Source organism: Podarcis filfolensis (assembly GCF_964270895.1).
Source record: "Podarcis filfolensis genome assembly, chromosome: 6".
Lineage (NCBI taxonomy): Eukaryota > Metazoa > Chordata > Lepidosauria > Squamata > Lacertidae > Podarcis > Podarcis filfolensis.
This window is the reverse complement of record NC_139609.1, coordinates 86,170,433-86,195,871: the sequence shown is the minus strand read 5'-3', so window position 1 is coordinate 86,195,871 and position 25,439 is coordinate 86,170,433. Positions and strand designations below refer to the sequence as shown.

General features: G+C 47.8%; 1 protein-coding gene across 2 annotated transcripts in view; it reads right to left on the bottom strand.

Moving 5' to 3' along the window:
• The window catches only part of GNAS (GNAS complex locus), a 180,376-nt gene extending 158,187 nt beyond the window's left edge, over nt 1-22,189 (bottom strand). Inside the window, exon 1 of one of the 2 annotated variants that reach the window (XM_083618942.1) lies at nt 21,322-22,189. In XM_083618942.1, the coding sequence (XP_083475068.1) occupies nt 21,322-21,559 (238 nt within the window). In that variant the 5' untranslated portion in view covers nt 21,560-22,189. The remainder of the gene's footprint in view (nt 1-21,321) is intronic. The other variant, XM_083618941.1, reaches the window with a different exon arrangement.
• Nucleotides 22,190-25,439: the final 3,250 nt, after the last annotated feature.

Below are 25,439 nucleotides of genomic sequence, written 5' to 3'. Positions count from 1 at the left end.
TCAAACTTAACTCTGCTCAGCAAGGTTTGGGTTCTTGTTGAGCGTCTTCTTAGAGAACTTCCTTGGAAAGACATGGAACTTGGTCCCAGGCATGGAGTCAAAGTAAACATTTAAGACACATGCCCTGTATAATTTTCAGGATGGAGCAGTGTTGAAGTGTACTTAGAGGGCGAAGGCAGGAGAAGTGACTTTTGTGCTGTTGTAACGTGGTGCAAAGAGCTAGTCTACAGACAAGGAAGTTTATATTTCAAATAATATTTTTAACTGCATGTGGCAGAGTACAGAACTTATCAGGTTGCTTTTCTTTCCTAAGCCGACACAGTAGTCACATGAATTGAGATGTACATGAAACCACTCGCAGAATTTCCCTTTTCCACAAAGCTCTTCTATATTTATCTACTGGTATTCATAATATATTTCTTTGTTTCTTGGTTTATTTAACATTTTGCAGCTGCCCTTCCCCCAAAGATTCAAGGGAGGTGTCAGGGAACTGTCATCTGAGACGAAGGAGGTGAAAGGGCTCATGGAGGGTGAGAGAGACCACTCAGCGGAGGAGGGGACCAGCAGGGGGAGAAGTGGAGTTCCAAGGGAAAGTGAGTCGGAGGGAGAGCTCAGAGATACTTCTAGCGAGAACAGTGGGGGGGTTTCAGGACCTCCCCTAGGAACACCCACTCCTCGGCGGAAACTGTCACGCCGAGAGTCCAGAAGACGTGTTTCCGTTAAGGAGCTTTTATGCTGGAAGAAGTTCCGTAAACGCCCACTGTCCGATTCAACGAGCGATTGATGGAGCCACGCTTAAGGAGCTCCATCACAGACAGAGGTTTGGGAACTTAGCCAAACTCTGAGGGATCAGGATTTTACGCACAAGCAGCTCATCATCCCATCACAGCAATCGGACAGTCCCTGAAAGCAGCTTGTGCAGAGAGGCATCATGAGTGACCCAGCCGGAGCCGGAGGAGCAGGAGGAGCTGGAGGAGGTCCAACTCTGGAAGAAAGGTACAGAATGTTGGAACTCCAGCTAGCAATGCAAACGGCGAGGCTAGAAGAAAGGAGGGCGCAGGATGCAGAAAAGGCAAAAGGCGCTACACTAGCAAGAAAGATGCCAGGAATGGTGCAGAAGTTTGGGGGGGACCCCAGGAACTACCAAGCCTTTAGGACAGAGATGCAGTATGCTCTTGAACCGCAGTTTAATGACTTTCCCGATGAGGCGTCGCGAGTGGCGTTTGTGATTGGCCATCTCGAAGGAGGGGCGAGAGACTGGGTCAGGCCCCTGATGGCAGGGAATAGTGACATGCTGAAGGACGCGAGGAAGTTTTTTCGCGCCATGGATTTGATGTTTTCCAGCGAGATTGAACAGGGACTGGTACGCAGACAATTGATGGCTTGCAAACAGGGGAGCCGATCGGTTCGTGAGTACTGGACTGAGTTTACAATGTTGATACATAGATTGGGGTGGGACCTATCGGCGGAACCCATTCAAATGCTATTTGAAGAGGGGCTTTCTTCGGCGGTGAAAGACGAACTTTCCTGGGCGCCCAGGGCGGAGTCTATGGACCAGCTGACCAAATCAGCGCTGACCATTGGAGCGCGCCAGGAGGCAAGAGCCTTGGAGAAGCGGGAGGGGAAAGGAGAGCGTTGGAGGGATTTCCGCATTCCAGAGATTCCAGAGCCAAGTTTCCCGCCCGGAGAGCCGATGGAAGTTGGAACAGCGCGCGCGCGCGCAGTTTCAAATCCCAGTGAAGGGAGGAAGAAGGAGGGAAAGAGCGCCAAGAAATGTTACCTCTGCCAGCAGCCAGGTCACTTTGCCAGAGTCTGCCCGCAAAGAAAGGAATGGCAAGGGATGGCAGGGGCTGTTGGGGGGAAGGAGGGGGAAGTCCAGGAGCCAGTAAAAGCCAACGCCTGTCTGCCTCTGTCAGGGCACTGCAGACAGGCCAAGGAGCAGTAAAAGTGCCCACTCCGGAACCTCCAAGACCAGCCCTAGTAATAGAGGTGTTGCTAGAGCTGGCAAACGGATACCCACTAAAGACCAAGGCGCTGTTAGACTCAGGCAGCTCCTGTAATTTTATGAGCAAGGAGTTTGCAGCGGAACACCAGATACAGACACTCCCTTTAAGCAACCCCCTGCAGGTCACCACGATCGATGGGAGGGAGCTGTTGGGGGGAGAAGTTAGCCTACAGACCGTCCCAATGGTTATGAGGGTGGCAAGGCACACCGAAAGGATAGCGTTCAATGTAGCCACCCTGGGAGGGGCGCCAGTCATTTTGGGAATGAGCTGGCTAGCGTTGCATGACCCGCTAGTGGGCTGGCATCAGAGAGTGGTGTCCTTTGGGTCAGGACATTGCCTGGAACACTGCAAAGAGGGAAAGGTGCCAGAAGGGGCAAAAGCCTCCATAGCAGGGACGGAAGTGGCGAACAAAGGGAAGGTGCCCAAACAATACGCTGACCTGAGCAAGGTCTTCAGCGAAAGGGAAGCAGATAAACTACCACCGCATAGAGACTTTGACTGCCAGATTAACCTGGTCCCTGGGGCCCAGCTACCCGTGGGCAAGCTGTACGCCATGTCAGACAGGGAAATGCAGGAGTTGAGGGAGTTTATTGACAAAAACCTGAAGAGAGGTTTCATCAGAGAGTCCAGAGCGGTGGGGGGCAGTCCAGTGTTTTTTGTGGACAAAAAAAACACGGATAAACCGAGATTGGTCGTGGACTACCGGGCCCTGAATGCCGTGTCAGAACCAGTGACTTTCCCCATGCCCAGGATTGATGACATTTTGACCAGGGTGAGGAAGGGAAAGATATTCACGAAACTGGACTTGAGAGGAGCGTACAACCTGATACGAATAAAGAAGGGGGATGAATGGAAGACAACGATGTTCACCCCCCTAGGGGCTTTCGAATATCGCGTTATGCCATTCGGATTGCAATCAGGCTCCGCCTGTTTTCAATCGCTCATGAACCATGTACTGGGACCTTTGCTCTACAAGAATTGCGTGGCATTCCTCGATGACGTGCTGATATATTCGGAGAATGAGGAGCAGCATGTGAAGGATGTCAGGGAAGTGCTGAGCCAGCTGCAAGCAAACCAGTTGTGGGTGAAATTGGAGAAGTGTCAGTTCCACACCAAGGAGGTGGAATTCCTGGGGTACCGCTTATCAGACAAGGGATTAGCCATGGATCCAGGCAAGGTCCAGGCGGTGCTGGAATGGAAGACACCGAAAACCAAAAAAGATGTGCAAAGGTTCTTAGGGTTTGGGAACTTTTACCGTAAATTCATCAAGAACTTTGCCCACTTAACGGCTCCCATCACGGACTGTCTAAGCAGCAAGAAGAAATTCGTTTGGACGGCAGAGGCGGAGCACGCTTTTGAGGAATTGAAAAAGGCATTCGCTTCGGAAGAACAGCTCCTGCATGTGGATTTACAAAAACCCATGAGAGTGGAAACTGATGCCTCAGACCGGGCGGTGGGGGCAGTGCTGCTTCAGCCAGGGAGCAATAAGTCGGAATGGAGACCGTGTGCCTTCTTTTCGCGTAAGCTGAACAAATCCGAGAGGAACTACACGGTATATGACCGAGAACTACTCGCCATTCACGAAGCGTTCCGGAGATGGAGACACTTACTAATTGGCGCACAGCATAAGGTGCAAGTGTGTACGGACCACAAGAATTTGGAGTATTGGAGAACAGCACGAGTGCTCAACCAACGACAAGTGAGATGGGCCCAGGAGTTCTCCAAATTCCATTTTGAAATCTGCTATGTGCCAGGTCCAGAAAACATCAGAGCGGACGCTCTCTCTCGCAAACCTGAATATTTGGAGGGGGAGGGAGCGCCAGAAGAGAGACATATTATCCCAGAGGACCACTGGGTGTGTGGTGCGGCCTGGGTGGGGCAAAGAGAACTGGTAGAGGGAACGGTAAATGATGAGTACGCCCAGGATAAGCTCAGAGGTTTAAGGAGAGAGGGAGAAGACCCCGGAGGTTTTGAAGAAAGAAACGGGGCATTGTATTACAAAGGGGCACTATATATACCCGAAGGGGAATTGAGGGGGAGAGTACTCAAACAGTTGCACGACAATCCCACAGCGGGGCATTTTGGGCAACACAAGACCATGTGGTTGGTGACCAGGGAGTTTTGGTGGCCCAAGGTGAGGGAGGATGTACGGGAGTATGTGAGAAGGTGTGACCAATGCCAGAGAGCCAAAGGAGAAAGGCGGGCACCAGCGGGTTTATTAGAACCGTTACCCACACCAGAAAGACCGTGGGAGGCGGTGTCGATAGATTTTATGACTGATCTGCCCAAATCCCAGGGGAAAACCGCCATACTAGTCGTAGTAGACCAGTTAACTAAGATGGGTCACTTTGTAGCTTGCTCACATGCAGTCACGGCGGAAGAGACAGCGAAATTGTTTGTAGAACATATTTTTAGGCTGCATGGCGCCCCCTTGAGGCTGGTGTCCGACAGAGGGAAACAGTTCACGTCCAGATTCTGGAGGAAGCTTATGAGCTTGTTGCACGTAGAGGTCAACTTTTCGACTGCCAGGCACCCTGAGACCAATGGGCAGGCGGAGAGGGCAAACGGTATCCTTCAACAATACCTGAGGTGCTATGTCAATGACAGAGAAAACGATTGGGTCGAAAAGTTGGCACTAGCGGAATTTGCTTACAATAATGCAGAGAATGTGTCCACCGGGATGAGCCCATTTTTGGCTAATTATGGGTGCCACCCCAGGGCGTTTCCAGGGGAAGGAGGAGAGAGATGGAGTGTTCCGGCCGCTGAACTTTTTGTAGAAGAAATGGAAGCGATCCATCGTCAACTCCAACACCACTTAGAAAGGGCCAAAGAAGAATATAAGAGGCAGGCAGACAAGAGCAGAAGGGAAGGTGAAACAATTAGGGTGGGGAGTCGGGTCTGGCTATCAACCCAAGGGTTGCCGTACAAGGGGGGTTGCAAGAAATTGAGACCCAAAAGATTGGGACCATTTGAGGTCATCCAACAGATCAACCCAGTGGCTTTCAGACTCCGGTTACCGAACCACATGAAACTGCACCCAGTATTCCACAGGTCATTACTGTCACCATACCGGGGGGAAGGTGAAGGGGTATCCACACGGGGGCCAGCCATAGAAGAAAGGGAAAGCCGCAACTATGTGGCGGAAATCATCGACTCCAGGTGGAAGGGGAATCAGGTGGAGTATTTGGTCGCGTGGGAAGGGGAACCAGAGTCAGAAAACACCTGGGTGAAGGCAGAGGAGGTCCATGACGAGGTCTTGATCGAAACGTTCCACCAAAGGTTCCCCAGGAAACCTCAGCCAGTAGCGAGGTTCCGAAGGGAGTACTTTGGCACCACCGACGATGAGGAGGAACTGGAGGGATTCAGGGAATCGGAGTTGGAAGGAGGTACCGACTCCGAGGAGGAGGAGTACTTGGAAACCGGGAACAGCAAAAGGTGGAGGGAAGTGTTCGAAACTTCGGAAGATGAGGGAGGTTCCTTCAGGGGTTTTGCTCCCTCGCCTCCCGCAGAGGAGGGGAGGGAAGGGGGTGAAGGGGGCCCTGGAGGGGAGGTGGATGTCAGGGAACTGTCATCTGAGACGAAGGAGGTGAAAGGGCTCATGGAGGGTGAGAGAGACCACTCAGCGGAGGAGGGGACCAGCAGGGGGAGAAGTGGAGTTCCAAGGGAAAGTGAGTCGGAGGGAGAGCTCAGAGATACTTCTAGCGAGAACAGTGGGGGGGTTTCAGGACCTCCCCTAGGAACACCCACTCCTCGGCGGAAACTGTCACGCCGAGAGTCCAGAAGACGTGTTTCCGTTAAGGAGCTTTTATGCTGGAAGAAGTTCCGTAAACGCCCACTGTCCGATTCAACGAGCGATTGATGGAGCCACGCTTAAGGAGCTCCATCACAGACAGAGGTTTGGGAACTTAGCCAAACTCTGAGGGATCAGGATTTTACGCACAAGCAGCTCATCATCCCATCACAGGAGGTGTAGAGAAAATTATGAAAACAATTAACACGGTGTATAATTACAATGTATTTAAGCAAACAAACAGAGCAAACAGCAAAAAAATTAAAAAAAAATTGTGTGTTTCTTAGTGCCTTTTAAAAATTAGGTTTTCTTTATATACACAAACAAAAACAAATTATTGAAATGCTAAAGTAAAAAGGAAATCTGTGTTTCAAAAACTTCCTGTTGCGTTTCCCTTTAAACTTTTCTCTCTATATAATAAAAATGTAAGGATATCACCGTGCAGCCCCCAGAGGATTTGCAACGCCTCATCACAATCCTGGGTTTGCATGAAGTCATGGTGGGCTGGGGGAACAAAAGTGAACCCAGGTTACGCAGCAATAGAGGCCATAGCATGGGCGGGACATTGAGAGGGGAAAAGTGGGGGGTTAAAACAATGGTGGAAGTTTGAAGAAAGTACCTTCATTGTATGAATGTACTATGGAATGTTTGAGGGCTCCCCATTCTTGATCTCTCTCATATGAGGCAGCTTAGGAATAGAAAAGGGAAAAACTTGAATTCAGTGAGAATGGACAGTCACTGACAGGAAAAAGTACCTGTTTTAAACAAGAGCAGAAGTTTAAGTAAAGTGGGCTTAGACGGACACTGAGGAAAAAAATTGTGGTTTTAATTCACAGCAGAACCCATTAAAATAGGCTTCAAACATTTTTTTTAATTCCAGTTTTGTTGTCGCATATTTCCCAGTCCTGCTATGTGACTATAACCTGGGTTGACAGATTGTCTACCTCTAGTTTGGCTATTGGGCAAGCAGATGCTAAACCGACAAACTCAGCAGCCATATATTAAACCATTATGGTTGCACAGCAACAAGTAACAACCCAATCTGCTCATTACAATTGTGCGTGGCTCAGGGAGAATATATTTCAGCTGAACAAAGAACAAGGAAGAAATGGCTGGCGGATTGTGCCACACAAATGTTGAGGTAACGCGCAAACCAATAGCTGTGACCCTTGATCCTTGGACTGATCTAGCAGCGCTCTATAAACAAAAAACGCTCTTAAAAAAACCCTTATTCTAAAAGCAGGTTCTGGAATTCACTGCTATTATTCTGCCATCCATTGTCCAAACTCAAGGAAGAGTTACCAGCAATATCACATTTATTTTATAATGCAGAATGCTACAGTCTGGCTGAAATATACTCGGAGTAGAGAGTGGATTTCATGCTCTTTATTCAGCTCATAATGGTGAGGAGGACTGGAAGTTCCTCCAGAATGTCTGCTTTATATACATTATTTACACAATGGGCCCCACGTGATTGGCTAATTCCAGGATTCTCCTGTAGGCCAATCAGGTCACGGATTCACTTCCACCTGGAGCTGGATTGGGTGGCTCCTGTGGACCAATCAGACTGCTGCATTCTGGAGCCTATTGTTCTAGGACCAATCAGACTGCTACATTTTGGATCCTATTCAACTCAGTACATAACACTGGCTTTTGGGCGAAGCATCTCTGTATCAACATACTGGCTGCCAGTATGTTGCTGAACTAAATTCAAGGTACTACTGTTCGTGTAGAGAACTAGCCCTAAACAGCCCAGGACCACGTTACCTGAAGGATTGCCTTGCCAGATCTGATTATACAGGAACCAGATCCCTGTGATCATCTCCTGACTGTCTGACAGTTATCACATATTGATTCAGTTTCTACACAAACAAAGGCGTTTAGTACAAATTAAGGTTTCTGGTGTAATGGAACAAGTACTCTAGAAGACTGTTCTCAGTCTCGCTGAAATCACAGGCACCCACAACTCTGCCGAAAACTTGTCTGTTTCGCCAAGCATTTTTAGAGAATTAATTTGTTTCAGTGTTGGGTCATTTGTTCGGTATTTTACAGTTGCATAACTTTACGATGTCTTATGAGTTTGGGTTTTTGTTTTTTTTAATGACTTGGCAATTTAGAAATGCTCTTATGAGTAAATAAATGAATAAATAAGGAAGCTACTTTTCTGGGCACTGCCCATCGTTTTAAAAAAGCTCACAGTACAAAAAGAAATAAGCAATAAACTACAGCATAAACCATGCAAAAATAACAAAACTCATCCAATACCTGCTTCTTTGCATAGGAACTGACCTGGACCCTGCGATCATCATCTGATGCCCTTCTTCGTGTGCCTCCCCCATGAGAGGTCCAGAAGGCAGCAACGCGAGAACAGGCCTTTTCTGTGGCAGCTCTCTATTTGTGGAATGCTTCCTTGCTGTGGGTTAAACCACAGAGCCTAGGGCTTGCCGATCAGAAGGCCGGCGGTTCGAATCCCCGCGACGGGGTGAGCTCCCGTTGCTCGGTCCCTGCTCCTGCCAACCTAGCAGTTGGAAAGCACGTCAAAGTGCAAGTAGATAAATAGGTACCGCTCCGGCAGGAAGGTAAACGGCGTTTCCGTGCGCTGCTCTGGTTCGCCAGAAGTGGCTTAGTCATGCTGGCCACATGACCCAGAAGCTGTACACCAGCTCCCTCGGCCAATAAAGCGAGATGAGCGCCGCAACCCCAGAGTTGGTCATGACTGGACCTATTGGTCAGGGGTCCCTTTACCTTTACCCTCTAGGGAGGCCTGCCTGGCCACCTTCATTATATATCTTAAGATGCCGGGCAAAAACTTTATAACCAGGCCTTTGGCTTTTAACTATCTGTGGCCTTTTAGAAGTGGGTGGGTTGTTTTTGAGGGGTCCCCTCCCCTAGTTTTAATACAGCTACGTGGGTTTCTTGCTTGTTTGGCTGATTGGTTGTAAATTGTTTTGGGTTGTCTTGGGAAGTGTCGGATTAAATTAAACTCCTCAAATGTTTAAGTTTGACCTTTTGTTGTGCCCTGGTTTTGCTCCCCGTCAACCCTTCCTTAAGGGGTAATGAAGGCTGACCTCTGCGACCTTTGTCTCATGCCTGCCAATATCCTGATGTGGTTAAAGCCAGTTTGTCGATTTCACAGGAAAGATCTAAAATAATGTTTAGCCTAGATCCAAACTATGAGGGCCCTTCAGTCAGTCAGGGAGGGTAGAAAGCGATGTTTCTGATCCCAGGCTTACCTAGTCTTGAAGCTTGTACATAAGAGATGCTATCTCTCTACATGCTAGTACAGTGGTACCTCGGGTTACATACGCTTCAAGTTACATATGCTTCAGGTTACAGACTCCGCTAACCCATTAATAGAAGAAGAAGAAGAAGAGTTTGGATTTGATATCCCACCTTTCACTCCCCTTCAGGAGTCTCAAAGCGGCTAACATTCTCCTTTCCCTTCCTCCCCTACAACAAACACTCTGTGAGGTGAGTGGGGCTGAGAGACTTCAAAGAAGTGTGACTGGCCCAAGGTCACCCAGCAGCTGCATGTGGAGGAGCAGAGACTCGAACCCGGTTCCCCAGATTACAAGACTACTGCTCTTAACCACTACACCACACTGGCTCTCGTGCTTCAGGTTAAGAATTTTGCTTCAGGATGAGAACAGAAATCGTGCTCTGGCAGCGTGGCAGAAGCGGGAGGCCCCATTAGCTAAAGTGGTGCTTCAGGTTAAGAACAGTTTCAGGTTAAGTACGGACCTCTGGAATGAATTAAGTACTTAACCTGAGGTACCACTGTAGTCGGAGCCAGTTCAGAAGCTAGAACCACCTTTGATTTAAACTGATGGCAATGCCCATAGCTGTCAACTTTCAGATTTGAAAATAAGGGATCAGCAGCCTCAAAAATAAGGGATCAGCAGCCTCACCTGTCCCGGGGACAGTCTACGGGATATCTAACAATCCGGGATAGCAGCGGGAAACGGTGCTGGAATAAGGGAATTTCCTGCCAAAAAAGGGAAGGTTGACAGCTATGGCAATACCATGTTCTGTATATCTTGTCAATAAATCAAATCAAAGGTTTAAACAGGGGTCAGCAAACTTTTTCAGCAGGGGGCCGGTCCACTGTGCCTCAGACCTTGTGGGGGGCCGGACTATATTTTGGAAAAAAAATATATGAACGAATTCCTATGCCCCACAAATAACCCTGAGATACATTTTAAATACCATATTTTTTGCCCTATAGGACGCACTTTTTCCCCTCCAAAAATGAAGGAGAAATCTGTGTGCGTCCTATGGGGCGAATACAGGCTTTCGCTGAAGCTTGGAGAGCGAGAGGGGTCGGTGCGCACCAACCCCTCTCGCTCTCCAGGCTTCAGGAAGCTATCAGCAAGCCTGGGGAGCCCGCGGGAGTTCCCGCAGGGCTCTCTAGGCTGCGGATAGCAGCCTGCTGCACGGAGAGCACCCCACGCTTCGGGCAGACATCGGCCAGCCCCACAAGCTCGGGCGACAGCGGGGAGGCGGAGCGCCGCCATCCCGCTGTTCCTCGACCTGGTTTGGTTTCCCCGACCTGGTTTTGGGGGGGGGAAATAAAGGAAATTTTTTTTCCTTTATTTCCCCCCCAAAAAAACTAGGTGCGTCCTATGGGACGGAGCGTCCTATGGGACAAAAAAATACGGTAAAAGCACACATTCTACTCATGTAAAAACACCAGGCATTCCCCGCCAAATAACCCAGAGATGCATTTTAAATAAAAGGACACATTCTACTCATGTAAAAGCACACTGATTCCTGGACCGTCCTTGGGCTGGATTTAAAAGGCGATTGGGCCAGATCCAGCCCCCGGGCCTCAGTTTGCCTACCCATGGTTTAAAGCAGAGCTGGTGCAGTTTGATTCAAGAGGAATCTGAACCTGCCTCTAGTCTTTTAACTGAGTTATGGTGAGTAGTGGCAGCTTACAATCTATGCTTCTGTGGGTTTTCTACTGTGGCTATTCTACTGTGGGTTTAATCCTAGTGCTAAAGGTAAGACACTGAGAGGCCCAGCCAAATTGATCTTCCTAATGACCCCCATGGGGGTGGCCAAGGTACAGAGCGGGGCAAGAGCTCTCTTAAGGAACTCCAGGTCCGTGTCCGAAATCTAAATGGCAAATTAATCAACCCCACCCATGTTGCTTTTATTCCAAAAAATAAATTTAAAGGTTGCATCCCCCCCCCCCCAAGTACAGGAACAGAGAAAGGCAGCTTATATCGACTCAACTGGCCCATCTAGCTCAGCACTGTCTTCACTGACTAGCAGTTGCACTCCAGGGTTTCAATAAATTATTATTATTATTATTATTATTATTATTATTATTATTATTATTATTATTATTTCAGATGAGTGGGGCATTCCCAGCCCTATCTGGAGATGGCAGGGATTGAACCTGTGACCTTGTGCACATGAGAAGCAGATGCTCTGCCACTGAGCTATTGGCCATTCAAATGGTAGAACTATGCAAATACCCTTTGTGGCACATCTTACGTTAGATAGAGTCCTAGAGTCCTATTCTGAGCTTTCCCAGCTTTGAGAAAAAGGCTCTAAGACCCTGTCAGCCAGATGGGTGGGGTATAAATAATAAATTATTATTATATTATTATTGCTGTCAGACGGGCTCCTCTTTACCTGCCTTTGGGAGGGCAGGGAGAGGACTGGGTGAATATCAAATTTTGGCCTTGCACAGGGCATCATAGTACCCAAGTCTGTCACTGGTGATGGGATCTGGAGTCCAGGCCACAGGCTCCCCGCCCCTGTTTAGGAAGCTTAAGCATTTTTGTGCAAACTAATCTATTCTAATTGCCCTATTTTTGTCCCATCTCTACTAAATGCTCCTCGTTTGGCAGAGCAAACACACAATTGCCTGCAATGCTCCAAATTTAGAACACGCCGACTCACCGTAGACGTATATAATGACCTCGCTTTTCATTTCTGATCCATTTCCTCATAGTTCTCAGCTCTTCTTTGGACAGACGAGGCAGGATTGTGGATCCCAAACTCATTACCAATAAAAAGGACTGCTAGGAACCTACATTACAAATCTTTTTTTTTTTAAGTGGTTTCATAAGTGCAAGAAAGAAGTCTTGTGAAAGTTGCTCCTTCCCTGGACCACCAGGAGACCCCAATCATAGTGAAGTAGGAAGGAGGGCAAGCTGCAACACTGAAAAACTGTGTGGGCAAGGGTGGCAGCAATGTGGCAAAGCAGCTGCCTTGCAAGCCGGAAGTGTCAGGCTCAAGCCAGGTGAGACTGGGAGGCAGCCATGCGGGAAATACCAGAGAGCCATTGCTACTCAGTGTAGACAGTGCTGAGCTACACAGAAAACAATGGTCTGAGTCAGAATAAGAGTTCCTATATTCCAATGTAACCTTGATGGCAGAAATTGAGGCGGAATTAAAGAACCTTTTAATGAGGGTAAAAGAGGAGAGCGCAAAATATGGTCTGAAGCTCAACATCAAAAAAACGAAGATCATGGCCACTGGTCCCATCACCTCCTGGCAAATAGAAGGGGAAGAAATGGAGGCAGTGAGAGATTTTACTTTCTTGGGCTCCATGATCACTGAAGATGGTGACAGCAGCCACGAAATTAAAAGACGCCTGCTTCTTGGAAGAAAAGCAATGACAAACCTAGACAGCATCTTAAAAAGCAGAGATATCACCTTGCCGACAAGGGTCCGTATAGTTAAAGCTATGGTTTTCCCAGTAATGATGTATGGAAGTGAGAGCTAGACCATAAAGAAGGCTGATCGCCAAATAATTGATGCTTTTGAATTATGGTGCTGGAGGAGACTCTTGAGAGTCCCATGGACTGCAAGAAGATCAAACCTATCCATTCTTAAGGAAATCAACCCTGAGTGCTCACTGGAAGGACAGATCGTGAAGCTGAGGCTCCAATACTTTGGCCACCTCATGAGAAGAGAAGACTCCCTGGAAAAGACCCTGATGTTGGGAAAGATTGAGGGCACAAGGAGAAGGGGACGACAGAGGATGAGATGGTTGGACAGTGTTCTCCAAGCTACCAGCATGAGTTTGACCAAACTGTGGGAGGCAGTAGAAGACAGGAGGGCCTGGCGTGCTCTGGTCCATGGGGTCACGAAGAGTCGGACACAACTAAATGACTAAACAACAACAATGTTCCTATGTTTCCACACAGAGGCTGATCTTGATTTGCCTTGTGTGGATTCTTATTCCAATTGTTCTCCATTGACTGGGGTTTCTTACATTAACTACTTGAGTCATTACTTATGCACCTGGATCCACCCTTGGAACACTGATGAAAGGTGGGCTCCTTATTTAAGTGACTGATGTGTGTTGTGTGTGGTTGTGTGTGTGTACAGTCATACCTTGGATCCCAAACGCCTTGGCACTCGGACGTTTTGGCTCCCGAATGCTGCAAACCTGGAATTGAGTGTTTCAGTTTGCAAACGTTCTTTGGAACCCGAACGTCCAGCAGGGCTTCCTTGGCTTCCGATTGGCTGCAGGAGCTTCCTGCAGCCAATCAGAAGCCGCACTTTGGTTTCCGAATGTTTTGGAAGTCGAACCGACTTCCGGAACGGATTCCATTCGACTTCCAAGGTATGACTGTACTATGATTTCAGTGGAAAGGAAAGGAAAATAAAGACATATTTTCCGCTCAGTAAAACACAGGGAGCTATTGCTCTGGGTGAGCACACTCTGATTGCAATGACTTAGGGTTCATCCACACTTTCCTTTGATCCATATTCATTGAAATCTGTATCAATCTCTTATCCCAGGTCTGAAAAATCTTATTTTTCTTTTGATCTGCTGCTTGCTCCAGTGAAAACCCAATATTAACTGCCGAATCTGGTTTTAAAAGATCCAGGGGAAACCCAAAGGGAGTCCCTAAACCTCTCCCAAAATAGCTCCTGAATGGCATTCCTTGTATTTTCCCCCAGACCTGTGTTGTCTGCTCTCACCTCCTCGCCTTCTTTCCTTCTTTGCCTACCTCTCAAGGATCATTTTGCAGTTTTCTGTTCAACTTCTGAGCAGTGCTCGTCCGGTTCTCAGAAGGAAGGATTCTTAAATCAATACACTGAACTGGCATTCTAATCTGAGAAAGCACAGAACTGGCATTGACCCTAAACCCGGGGGAAGAAAGCTATGAGCTCAGTTAGTACAGTACAGCATGAGATTCTTAATCTCAGATTTGTGGCTTTGAGCCCAGCATTGGGCAAAAGATTCCTGCACTGCAGGGGGTTGGACTAGATGACCCTTGTGGTTCCTTCCAATTCTACGATTCCCTCTGGATGTCTTTGGACCCCAGCTCTCATCACCCCTGACCTGTGGCCACTGATTTGCAGCATGCTTTCCAAAGTCACTTGCCAAATGACCCGAGACAGCTGATTACCTTGAAGCCATCTGATGATGCTGATAAGACACAAGAGCCACTTATTTCTTTTTAATTAGCTATGTGGATCCCACAGAGCAGGGAATTGCCAGATGGAGCAAAGAAGAAGAAGAAGAAGAAACCAAGGAAGAATTTCAAACCACAGAGGGGTTTAAGTAAATAGAAACGAATTGTTTCAAAAAAAGCTCCAAATGTAAACCACATTCCCATCCTGCAAGTCAGACCCCTCAGAGTTCCTTACAAGTTAGCTTCTTAAGTCGATTACAGAATTCAGTCCACAGATGTGGCTTTTTAAGCAGGGAGAGAATAACATGGAAGGAGCAGGAAGGAGCATGCATGAACTGGGCTGATAACACATGACTAATCCATTCCTAAAACGCATCTACATGAAAGTTATGGGCCATTCTTCACGCTGGTAGCACTGAACCAGAATATTTCTGAAGAAGCAGCCCTGGCTGAACACACTGAAACTATTGGACAAGATGTGTCTGAATCATAAGAACATGAAAACAGAGCCCTGCTGGGTCAGACAGATGACCCGTCTAGACCAGCATTCTCACACATACTGGTAAATCGGGGAAAGCTACAAGCTGCATTGTATGGATCGCTCAAATGAGTTGATCTATGCTACATAAACACAAGCCCACACATTCTTCTGCTTTTTATTACAGCAGAAAACACAGTGAGGAGTAATTTCAACATGCTTGGTCTCCTCCTCGTTTGGCTTCCCCTTTTCTGTACTTCCCTTTCGGATCTTTCCCTCGAAGCTAGATTAATCCAAATACTGCTTAGTATTTAGAATGACATTTTCCCGAGTTCTCAGAACACTTCACCAAACATTATCTCAGCAACCTTTTACGGCAGCTTTACAACGTGGGACGCTGCTGTGGCCCCCACATTGCAGGAGTGGGTGGGGTGCTCTGAGGCTGAGGGAAGTTGCTTGCCATTTATAGAGAGCTCCTGCCTGAGGTACAAACTACAGCTTTCCTGGCTTAGTGTCTGCAACTCAACCTCAATACCAGTTCCTCTTCCAGGCATATTAATGGCTTTATCAAAGAGTCACTCCACAAGGGGTACATTCAGATGTGGGAAATACTGAATTAGATTTCCTGGTTACAATGCTAGTGTTTCCATCCTGTTTGCTAACATTTCTTTCATATTGCAGTACCTGTTGCATTATGGAGCTGTGGATTTTTGACCAATATTACCAGCGTGTCACACTAAATTCCATTCACACCAGTGGCCAACGATGAACATCACTGGGCAGCATCGCTACTTTCCCACTCTTTCTCTGCACATGCACACTTCTGATCCCTCATGAAAACAGCAAGGAAAAAATTGCATACCACCCCAAATTTCATCAATTTACTCCTGTGATTTTCTGGTCCATGGAGTTGCTAATGGATTATTTCTGGAACCAGTTAACACAGAAACGAGTGCTAAAGATTTTTGTCATTTTTTAAAAAAATGTACTGGTATGTTCTGTATTTTGTGTATTTGTATTTTCATTTGCATTTTTCAATGCTCTGTATTTTGATGTTTTGAATGTCTGCGCAGTTCATTGTGGGAAAGTGGCCTATAAATCAACTGAATCAATTTCACTGTATTCCACTAGATTTCTGCAAGTAGCTTTTACATCGCCACTCCCTGGGCTCTGAGACTTCTCCTCTGGGGGTTCCGCAGCTGGTTCTCCTACCGTTATTCTGTGTCCAACCATCCATGACATGATGCTGGCTGGTCTTCAACTCTGAATCTAACTTGCATTAGAAATGCTGAATGCTCAATGGCATATGCATATCTGAAATAAAAATATTATCCTTGATAACTGTCCATGCTTGTTGCTGGAACTGAGGGGAACTGGGAGTCCCACAGCTCCTGCAGAACCACAGGTTTCCCACTGCAGCGCTGGACTACGACTGGGGAGATTATGGTTCAAAACTCCACCCAACCATGAAGCTCACTGGGTGATTGTGGAACACTCCTTCTTGCTCAGCCTAACCTACCTTACAAGGCTGTTGTGAGCATAAAATGAAGAGATTCAGCACCTTGGCCTTTGTAGTACAGAAATATAAAGACAGTACAGAAATGGAAAGACCTCCTCTTCCCATATGAACCTACCTGGAACCTGAGATCATCTTCTGAGGCCCTTCTTCATGTGCCTCCTCCTCAAGTGGTCCGGAGGGTGGCAATGCAAGAGCAGGGCCTTCTCTGCAGTGGCTCCCCGTCTGTGGAATGCTCTCCCCAGAGACGTTTGCCTGGTGCCTTCATTATACACCTTTAGGCACCAGGCAAAAACATTCCTTTTTAACCAGGCCTTTGGCTGGACCTGATGGACATCCTATACCCTTTTAAAATGTGGCTCTTGTTTGGGGGGGTGTTATCAGGTTATTATTCTTATTTTGATTTGAATTATGGTGCTGGAGATGACTCTTGAGAGTCCCATGGACTGCAAGAAGATCAAACCTATCCATTCTTAAGGAAATCAGCCCTGAGCGCTCCCTGGAAGGACAGATCCTGAAGCTGAGGCTCCAATACTTTGGCCACCTCATGAGAAGAGAAGACTCCCTGGAAAAGACCCTGATGTTGGGAAAGATTGAGGGCACAAGGAGAAGGGGACGACAGAGGACAAGATGGTTGGACCTTGTTCTCGAAGCTACCAGCATGAGTCTGACCAAACTGTGGGAGGCAGTGGAAGACAGGAGTGCCTGGCGTGCTTTGGTCCATGGGGTCATGAAGAGTCGGACACGACTAAACGACTAAACAACAACAACAACAACAAATATTGTGATATTTTCTGTGAACCGCCCTGAGACCTCTGGGTATAGGACAGTATATAAATTCAATAAATAAAGAAGAAGAAGAAATGATAAAATAGCAAGACTGTTAGCCGCTACAAGTTAAGCAGGCTACCCAAACCGTGTTGCCTGGACTACAGGCTTAAACAGTTCCTATTGCAGAGACAGAGGAGAAGTTGCCTTGTATGGAGCAGAGGTTGATGGCTAGAGGAAAACTAGAGCAGGAGAAACCTGAAATGTGTATGGCCAACAGGGTTTGGTTGGCAAAATAAGAGAAGCGAGAAAGGTAAAGATAGGACAGAGGAGTGAGACAGTCATAATGCTCTGTCCCGAGAAAGGGAGGACAAGGAGAAGTGGTCTCCTGAGTTTCACTGTGGACTGCAGGTGGAAAGCAGCAGCCAAGTCTGGGGTTTCTGGTAACTCTTGCAAAGCGTTTGGAATCATAGTGCTTTAAATATATGGGGTGAATGTGGCCCTTAGCACCCTTGTTTTACAGAGTTTGCTGGAAGGGCCAGTGGCAGCCCACGGCAAAACAGTCAGTTGCAACCGAGAAGAAAAGAATGTTCCACGCATGGAACATGGGGTCTGCGTCGGCGCTGTGATGCAGAGCAGAGGTTCTAGCAAAACTTTAAGTAGCTGTGAGGTTCCTCAGAAGGGACAACCGTGCAGGGTAATTCAAAGGTGGGAGGGCAATCTTCTGGTGTCAGTGGTGAGCAGAGCCAGAGGCTAAGCTAAGTGGAGAAACATATGCAATCTTTCATTTGCACAGAAGACTACTCTGCTCCTTTCCTCCCTCTAGGCATGCAAAGACAAATTCCAGCCAGGCAAAAGCACTAGCTCAGCTGGTAGGGTAAAAGGTAAAGGGACCCCAGACCATTAGGTCCAGTTGTGGCCGACTCTGGGGTTGTGGCGCTCATCTCCCTTTATTGGCTGAGGCGTACAGCTTCTGGGTCACGTGGCCAGCATGACTAAGCTGCTTCTGGCGAACCAGAGCAGCATACGGAAACGCCGTTTACCTTCCTGCCAGAGCAGTACCTATTTATCTACTTGCACTTTGACGTGCTTTCGAACTGCTAGGTTGGCAGGAGCAGAGACCGAGCAACGGGAGCTCACCCTGTCCCGGGGATTTGAACCGCCGACCTTCTGATCAGCAAGTCCTAGGCTCTGTGGTTTAACCCACAGCGCCACCCGTGTCCCTAGCTGGTAGGGTATGAGTCTCTTAATCTCAGGGTTGTGGGTTCGAACCCCACAACCTCTTCACACTTCCTAATTGACACACTTCCTAATCGAGAGGAGGACGCCATTTTCCTTTGCCACGTTCCCAGTAACCCTTTTGATTCAGAAGCCGGCATGCCAAATAACCATAACTTTGCCAAACAAAACCTGAATGGAAGAAATACACTTTGTTCCATGACGCTAGGGACAGGCGCCTGGAATTTACTGGATGACCATTCCAATCACCCTAGCTACCAAGGCCAATGATTAGCACAGCGCACAGAACACAATTCACAATCCCATCTATTTTCCTTTTTAGCATCTCAAAATACATTATCTCGATTTTTAATCTTATTTTTTTGCCAAGACAGCCTTAAGCTCGCAATATTTTTAGCCGCTATCCTGAATCAGCTGATACCTTGTGGCAGTCATCCCCGCCGCATTCCAGACAGGGCATCATAAAACGAACCTGTGCCCCCAGGCCTCAGCCACCATCACAACTCCATGAGCCTCCATGAGCTTCCCCCCGATATATAAGCAGCCTATCGGCGAACAGAGGATCCCTGGCAAAACAGGACTTTCCTCCCTTTTCCTCCCTCCGCATGTGCACTTCCCAAAATCTGCTCCAGAGGGTTGAGGGGAGCCCCAAGAACAGATTTAGGGGCACCCGGGGTAGACACACGGGGACATTCTGCTGCACAAGTGGAAATCCATGCAATGATAGGATCAGCGTTAGAAATTAGCCAGGCGCCAGACGCGTTTTGTGACTGGCGTGGGTCCAATTGTGACCACATGGAGATCTCTGGAAGCCAGGTTGGTGACTGACATCTCCACCTGGCTGGCCCCTTTCTCAAGCAGGTAAGCAGAAGAGCTTATTTATCGCATTTCTATTCCACTTATTTCTCCAAGGAGCACATGGTTCATCCCCCCATCCTCGGTTAATCCCTATAACAACCCTGTGAGGTAGGTTAAGAGGCTGTGACTAGTCAGACACTCTAGCCACTACACCGCACTGGCTTCCTAGAGTACTTCAGCTATGGGGCAGCTATGTATCTCTGTCTTTTCAGTGCCAGGTAAAGACCTTCCTCTTCTCCTAGTCCTTGGATGGTTAATTTTTATGTTCTGCTGAGAATTTTACTGGTTTGCTTTTATATAGTTGGAGAGAGACCCAGCATGGTGTAGTGGTAAGAGACACGGGCGCAGGAGAGCAGAGTTCAAACCCCACTCAGCTGTGAAGCTCACTGGGTGACCTTGGGCCAGTCACCTTCTCTCCTACCTTGCAGGGTTGCTGTGAGAACAGGAAAGGGAAGAATCATGTATGCAACACATATTTGGGGAAAGACTGAATTAGACCCACTTACTAATATACTAATAGGGACACGGGTGGCTCTGTGGGTTAAACCACAGAGCCTAGGACTTGCCGATCAGAAGGTTGGTGGCTCGAATCCCCGCGACAGGGTGAGCTCCCGTTGCTCTGTCCCTGCTCCTGCCAACCTAGCAGTTCGAAAGCACGTCAAGTGCAAGTAGATAAATAGGTACTGCTACGGCGGGAAGGTAAACGGCGTTTCCGTGCGCTGCTCTGGTTCGCCAGAAGCGGCTTAGTCATGCTGGCCACATGACCCAGAAGCTGTACACCGGCTCCCTTGGCCAATAAAGCGAGATGAGTGCCGCAACCCCAGAGTCGGTCATGACTGGACCTAATGGTCAGGGGTCCCTTTACCCTTTACCTTATTAATATAGTTTATAGTAGGGATGAAAATGAATGCAATGCACAGACTTCAGCAATGTGGATTTGGGGCAGCGATCCTTAATGTGGTTGCAATATGTACACAGAAATGCCCCGATTTTCATCACAGGGCCCGCGATTCTGGTTGTGAATATTACAATGTCACTCCTGTTCTAAACGGCACTCTCTTATTCTGGAAGCCCCCAGAACTAAACCTGTATCTTAAAAAAATAATAATTGCAGCTTCCTCCCACTTATCAAACCACACCAACCGTGAATCAGCCTTTCTGTCTGGGAAATAATGAAAGCGATTAAGCTTAATTCCCCTTCTTGTAGGCAACTGTTGTGGTTCAGAACACATTAAATACTAAATGTAAAATTAGTACAAAGTGCTTTATAATATTCCACCCCTCTTATCCTTTGTCTCAACAACGATATCATATCCTGAGTTGTAGACGCCACAGCTTCACCCCCAGCCACATGAACCTACTAATACAAGTTTGTGGCATCTGTGGATTTAATAACAACAACAACCATATAGACACCCCCTCTCAGTGCTCTGATTTGCCGGCACACCTAACTAGAGCATGTTTCTCATGCAAACACTCACAAATCTTCTTTCTTTCTTTTTTGCAAAAGGAGAGTCAATAGGAAAGTGTTTCTTGGCTCTCAGTTTAAGCCCATTACAGAAAGAGAGAGAGAAAACTCAGGTTTTTAAAAGCAGCAACAACTACAGTTATCCTCGCATATCTGTCATCATCCGGCTGCGTTGCTAAATCCAGCTTTTAAAATATATATATGCAGATATTACTAATCATTTGAAGACACGGGGGCGGGGGGGGGAGGAATAACCATGTTGCAACAGCGGACCATCTGGCTCCAAACTTTCAGCCACAAGGAGAAGACAGCTCCTTCGGGATCTATGCATTGATCTTGAGGTTGAGGGGGTTTCTTTGAGGGCGGGGGTTTAAAGACTAGCAGCAGCACTAACTCCACGTCGACCACAACAAAAGACAACAGCAACAAGAGCAACCCAAAGGACTTTTTGCACAAAACCTCCAAGCCAGAACTTTTCTGCCAAACGGCGCCGAAGGGGTGGCTGGGGGAGGCGGGGAGGAACCCAAACACAACAGATTAGGAGTGTGAAACCCAAATACAGACCGTAGAGGGAGCTTGCTGCCGCCGCTTATGAACACAGCCTTTCAAAGCTCGGACACGCCAAGCGAGGGAACAAGACGCCGATTCTCTTGCAAAAAAACATAAAGCAGGCAAGCGGCTTGCTGCTGGCAGACACCACATTTGCAGCCTTGCAGGGGAAAATAAAAAATCTCGCCCACCGCGCCCCGCAGACAGACAGACAGACACACACACAGGCACGTTGACACCGCCAAGAACCCCCCGAACTTACCCAACAAAAGCAGCCGGTGCGTCTGCTTATATTGCCTCTTCTCGGCTTTGAGCGACTTGTCGATGCTTTTGCTCCTCTTGATGTCCGCTTTCTCTTTGGCCTTGATGTCCTGCTTCAGCTTGACCGCTATCGCCGCCGGACACTCGCCGCCGCGGTCCACCACCTCCACTTCCACGTTGCCGTAGGAGGGGATGGGCAGGTGGTCCCCGCCGGGCCGGAGGCTGTAGCACATCCCCATGCTGCTGGAGGACGGGGTGGGACCCGGGAGACCCCCGGACCGGACACGATGCGCGGTGCGCGCGCCCCGAGCCGAGGGATGGGACTGGAAGGGGGGGGGCGTGGGAGGCTGGATGAGTTCTCTCCCCTCCTCCTCCTCCTCCTCCTCCTCACTTTCTCGCTCCTACGGTTTTTTTCTTTAAAATGACCCAGGCAAACTCTGGGTGGGCTTCCCTCCGGGGGAATCCTGCGCTCCCCTTTCCCGGGGTGGCTTTTAAGGTGGAACCGTCTCGTCGGAACTCAAGGGCGCATTTTCTCCTGCTACTCCGGGTTCATCTTTTGCCCCCTTCCAGTAATTACACGTGACTGAGACGCGTTTACCGTAATCTCCAGAAAACCCGAAGGCGCGGAAGTCACTTCCTTCTGCCCCGACACTTGTCTTTTGGTTGGCTCGCTTTGGGACGTCTCCAGCTCCTCCTCCTCCTCGGGGCCGCTAGCGCAATTTGTTCATCTTTTCCTTCCCCGGGTGAATTGCACAAACGACACTGTTGTTGTTGCTGCTGCTGCTTTGAAATAGGGGAGGAAAAGGGTTTTTAAAATTTTTTTAAAGCAACCCCAAGGAAGGATGGAATAATTTGGCCACGCCGGTAGGTTCCTTTGGTTCCAGCGACGGAGTCCATTTCGGGGCGGGGAATCGCTTTGGCAGGATTAAACGAGATTACGGGACACACTTAACACAACATCCCGTTTCCCACAAAATCTCCCCCCCCCCTTCCCCAGTTAGTGACACACCCGTGGCCAGGGAAGGATTAGGACCTGCAGAGGCCCCGAGCGCTGGAAAGATGATGGTGCCCACCCATATGAAATTCAGAATTTAAAGCAATCCTAAACCGTAACACAATTTTAAAAAAAATTAAATAAGACATGCATTTCTTGCGGTATATGACATAATCTGGGTTGTTGTTTTTTGCATTGCTTCCATCTGCGTTAGTAGGACGCCCCCTGGGTGGGTGGGGAGAAGTAATAAAAACAGAACAGAAAAATGGAGAAGACTGTGGAGTGTAAGGAAGTCTAAGAAAGTTCTGATTTTTCCCATGACAATTACTTCAGTGCTATATATATGTGTGTGCTATATATATGTGTGTGTGTTTCAAAATGAAATTCGCGTTTGCAGAGGGTGTGTGTGTGTGTGTCCCTGTTTTGCTTGGTCTGCCTATTGGGCTGGGTACTATTTATTTATCCAAAATCCACAGTGGGGAGATTCCTTCTAATGAGGAACTAGTGAGCCTGTGGTCCTTCAGCTGTGCTTGGATTCCCAGCTCCCATCAGCCCTGGCCAGCATGCCTAATGGTCAGGGGTGCTGGGAACTGTAGTCCAGCAGTATTGGAAGAGCCACAGGGTCCCCTCCCCCCCTGCGTTATTAGGGGTACTGCCTCTAAGGGAGTATTTTGAGGGAGGGATTCGATAAAATTGGATTAAAGTGCTCTGTCGCCCCCTAGTGCAAAAAAACCCACACCATTTTTCAAAAGAAACAAGATTTTGCAGTTTGGAAAGTGATGGGGGAAATCATTGAAAATGTGGAATGAACAGATGAGTAGTGGGACAATGCACAAACGCAATCAGATTCTGATGGATAATCATGGTCACACAACCTCCCTGCAAACAAATCAGTACAAAATGTTCGGTAATGACTGGCTGTAGTCTAACCTCTGCATAAGATTTGTGTAAACAAATCAGGATTAATCCTCAATGATAGGTTGTCTGGAGGAGCTGGAGGACCAAGCAAAACGTCACAAAATAGTGAGCTGAAGTCCTCCTGAACTTGTCACTTTTTTGTTGGGATGTGAATAGATGCTAGGAGAGGATATATTTATTAGATATTATCCTTCCTTCCTCATGTTTGTGAGTTCAGCAGAGTGCCATCCCTTTGCAGTTTAAAAGGGAAGCTTAGATAGGCTAGTTTTAAGGGAGACTGGGTTTTCCTGTTATGTCCCCCTTTTCTCTCCCTTAAAACAACGATCACAGAAATGGTCTTGTTAAAGGTAAAAATAGCATTTACTCACTCAGAATACTTGTAGCAGAGTAACAGATGAAGCAGCTTTGTTCAGACAGACTTAAAATGGCCACTCAGTTACAAAGACATACCTAAGTCTAGCTTAAAATCTGATCTCCATGCTCAGACTAAGCAGATGTCCTCACATTGCTGGCAGAGCAGAAAGAGGTGGAAAGACTACGAAGGTGTCCCCAGGCAGGCAGGTAGAATGTATAGTTTCTCAGGGCACATTGGCAGTGTCTAGCAAGCTTACAGGAAAACTCTGTGACCTTCAGCTCCTATCATGTGCCTATCTAGCAAAACATGGATTGCTGGCTTCACTGCACTTTTAATATCTAGTTATCTCCCGCTTGGACTACTGCAATGTGCTCTACCTTTGAAGGTGACCCAGAAACTACAACTAATCCAGAATGCGGCAGCTAGACTGGTGACTGGGAATGGCCACCGAGACCACATAACACCTGTCTTGAAAGACCTACATTGGCTCCCAGTATGTTTCCGAGCACAATTCAAAGTGCTGGTGCTGACCTTAAAAGCCCTAAATGGCCTCGGCCCAATATACCTGAAGGAGTGTCTCCACCCCCATCGTTCTGCCCGGACGCTGAGGTCCAGCGCCGAGGGCCTTCTGGCGGTTCCCTCATTGCGAGAAGCAAAGCTACAGTGGCGCCCGCCCTGTGGAACGCCCTCCCATCAGATGTCAAAGCGATAAACAACTACCTGACATTCAGAAGACATCTTAAGGCAGCCCTGTTCAGGGAAGTTTTTAATGTGTGATATTTTAGTGTATTTTTGGTTTCTGTGGAAGCCACCCATTGTGGCTGGGGAAACCCAGCCAGATGGGCGGGGTACAAATAAAATATTATTATTATTATTATTATTATTATTATTATTATATCCTACCTTTTTGAATTGCCCTGGCTCCTGCTCGATAAAGAACTCAAACTCAGGTTACGGTTTCCACCAAAACCTTTAATGCTCAGATCAGTGCAATGCAAAAGCAAAACGTTGGTCAAAGGCACAGTGGGAGCTATAAGCAAAGATGAAGTTGACCCAACAATGACACACCCCTTGCACACCCCTGGGCAGAACTCAGCCCAGCAAGCGGTCCCGATCCTTACTTAGACTGAGCAAGCAACCTACCACTTTTCCATGGCGTCTGAACCAGCCATGTCTGTTGATGCCTGCATTGGTGTCTCCCAGGCCTGGGTGACAGAGAAGTCATTACTGCCTTCTCAGGGGCCAATGGGGCAGGCAGAGTAACAGCACACACCTGGAGAGGCAGAACGGGACATGGTTTTTACCAATTCCTATCAGGAGATGCTGGGGATTGAACTGGAGATCGTCTGCCTGAGAAACAGATGTCCTGCCATTGAGCTTATGACCCTTTCACTGACACTTTGGATGGTAGTGGTTACCTGGGGCCAATCCAGCTGCTCCCCCATGTCGGAGTCCTGGCAGCTGCTGGAGGTCAGAGTCATGTTATGTGTCACCCTTAATAAGAACCAGAAAGACGGGAATCTAAACATGAAGAGAAACTATGAGGATCAGACATTATTAATAGCTCTTTCTCCTTTCCGTTTCTCTTTCTTTGGGCTTTGGAGAGCACTAGAAGATGAGTGAGGTTATATTTAGTGTCCCGTTCATTTGCCAAGGCACATTATGCAATAGAAGGGAGTGCTTTACTCCCTGCAGAGAGAAAAAAAAAGCTTTTGATTAGATATTGGCAAATTGGGGAACAGGAACCTGTGTAAAGGAACTGGTTTTGGAATTGGTTTTCCTAGTCAGTGAATGATGGGTGTTTGAGACTTGCAGACTCCCGGACAACAATTGCCGGTAGACGCTTGACAAG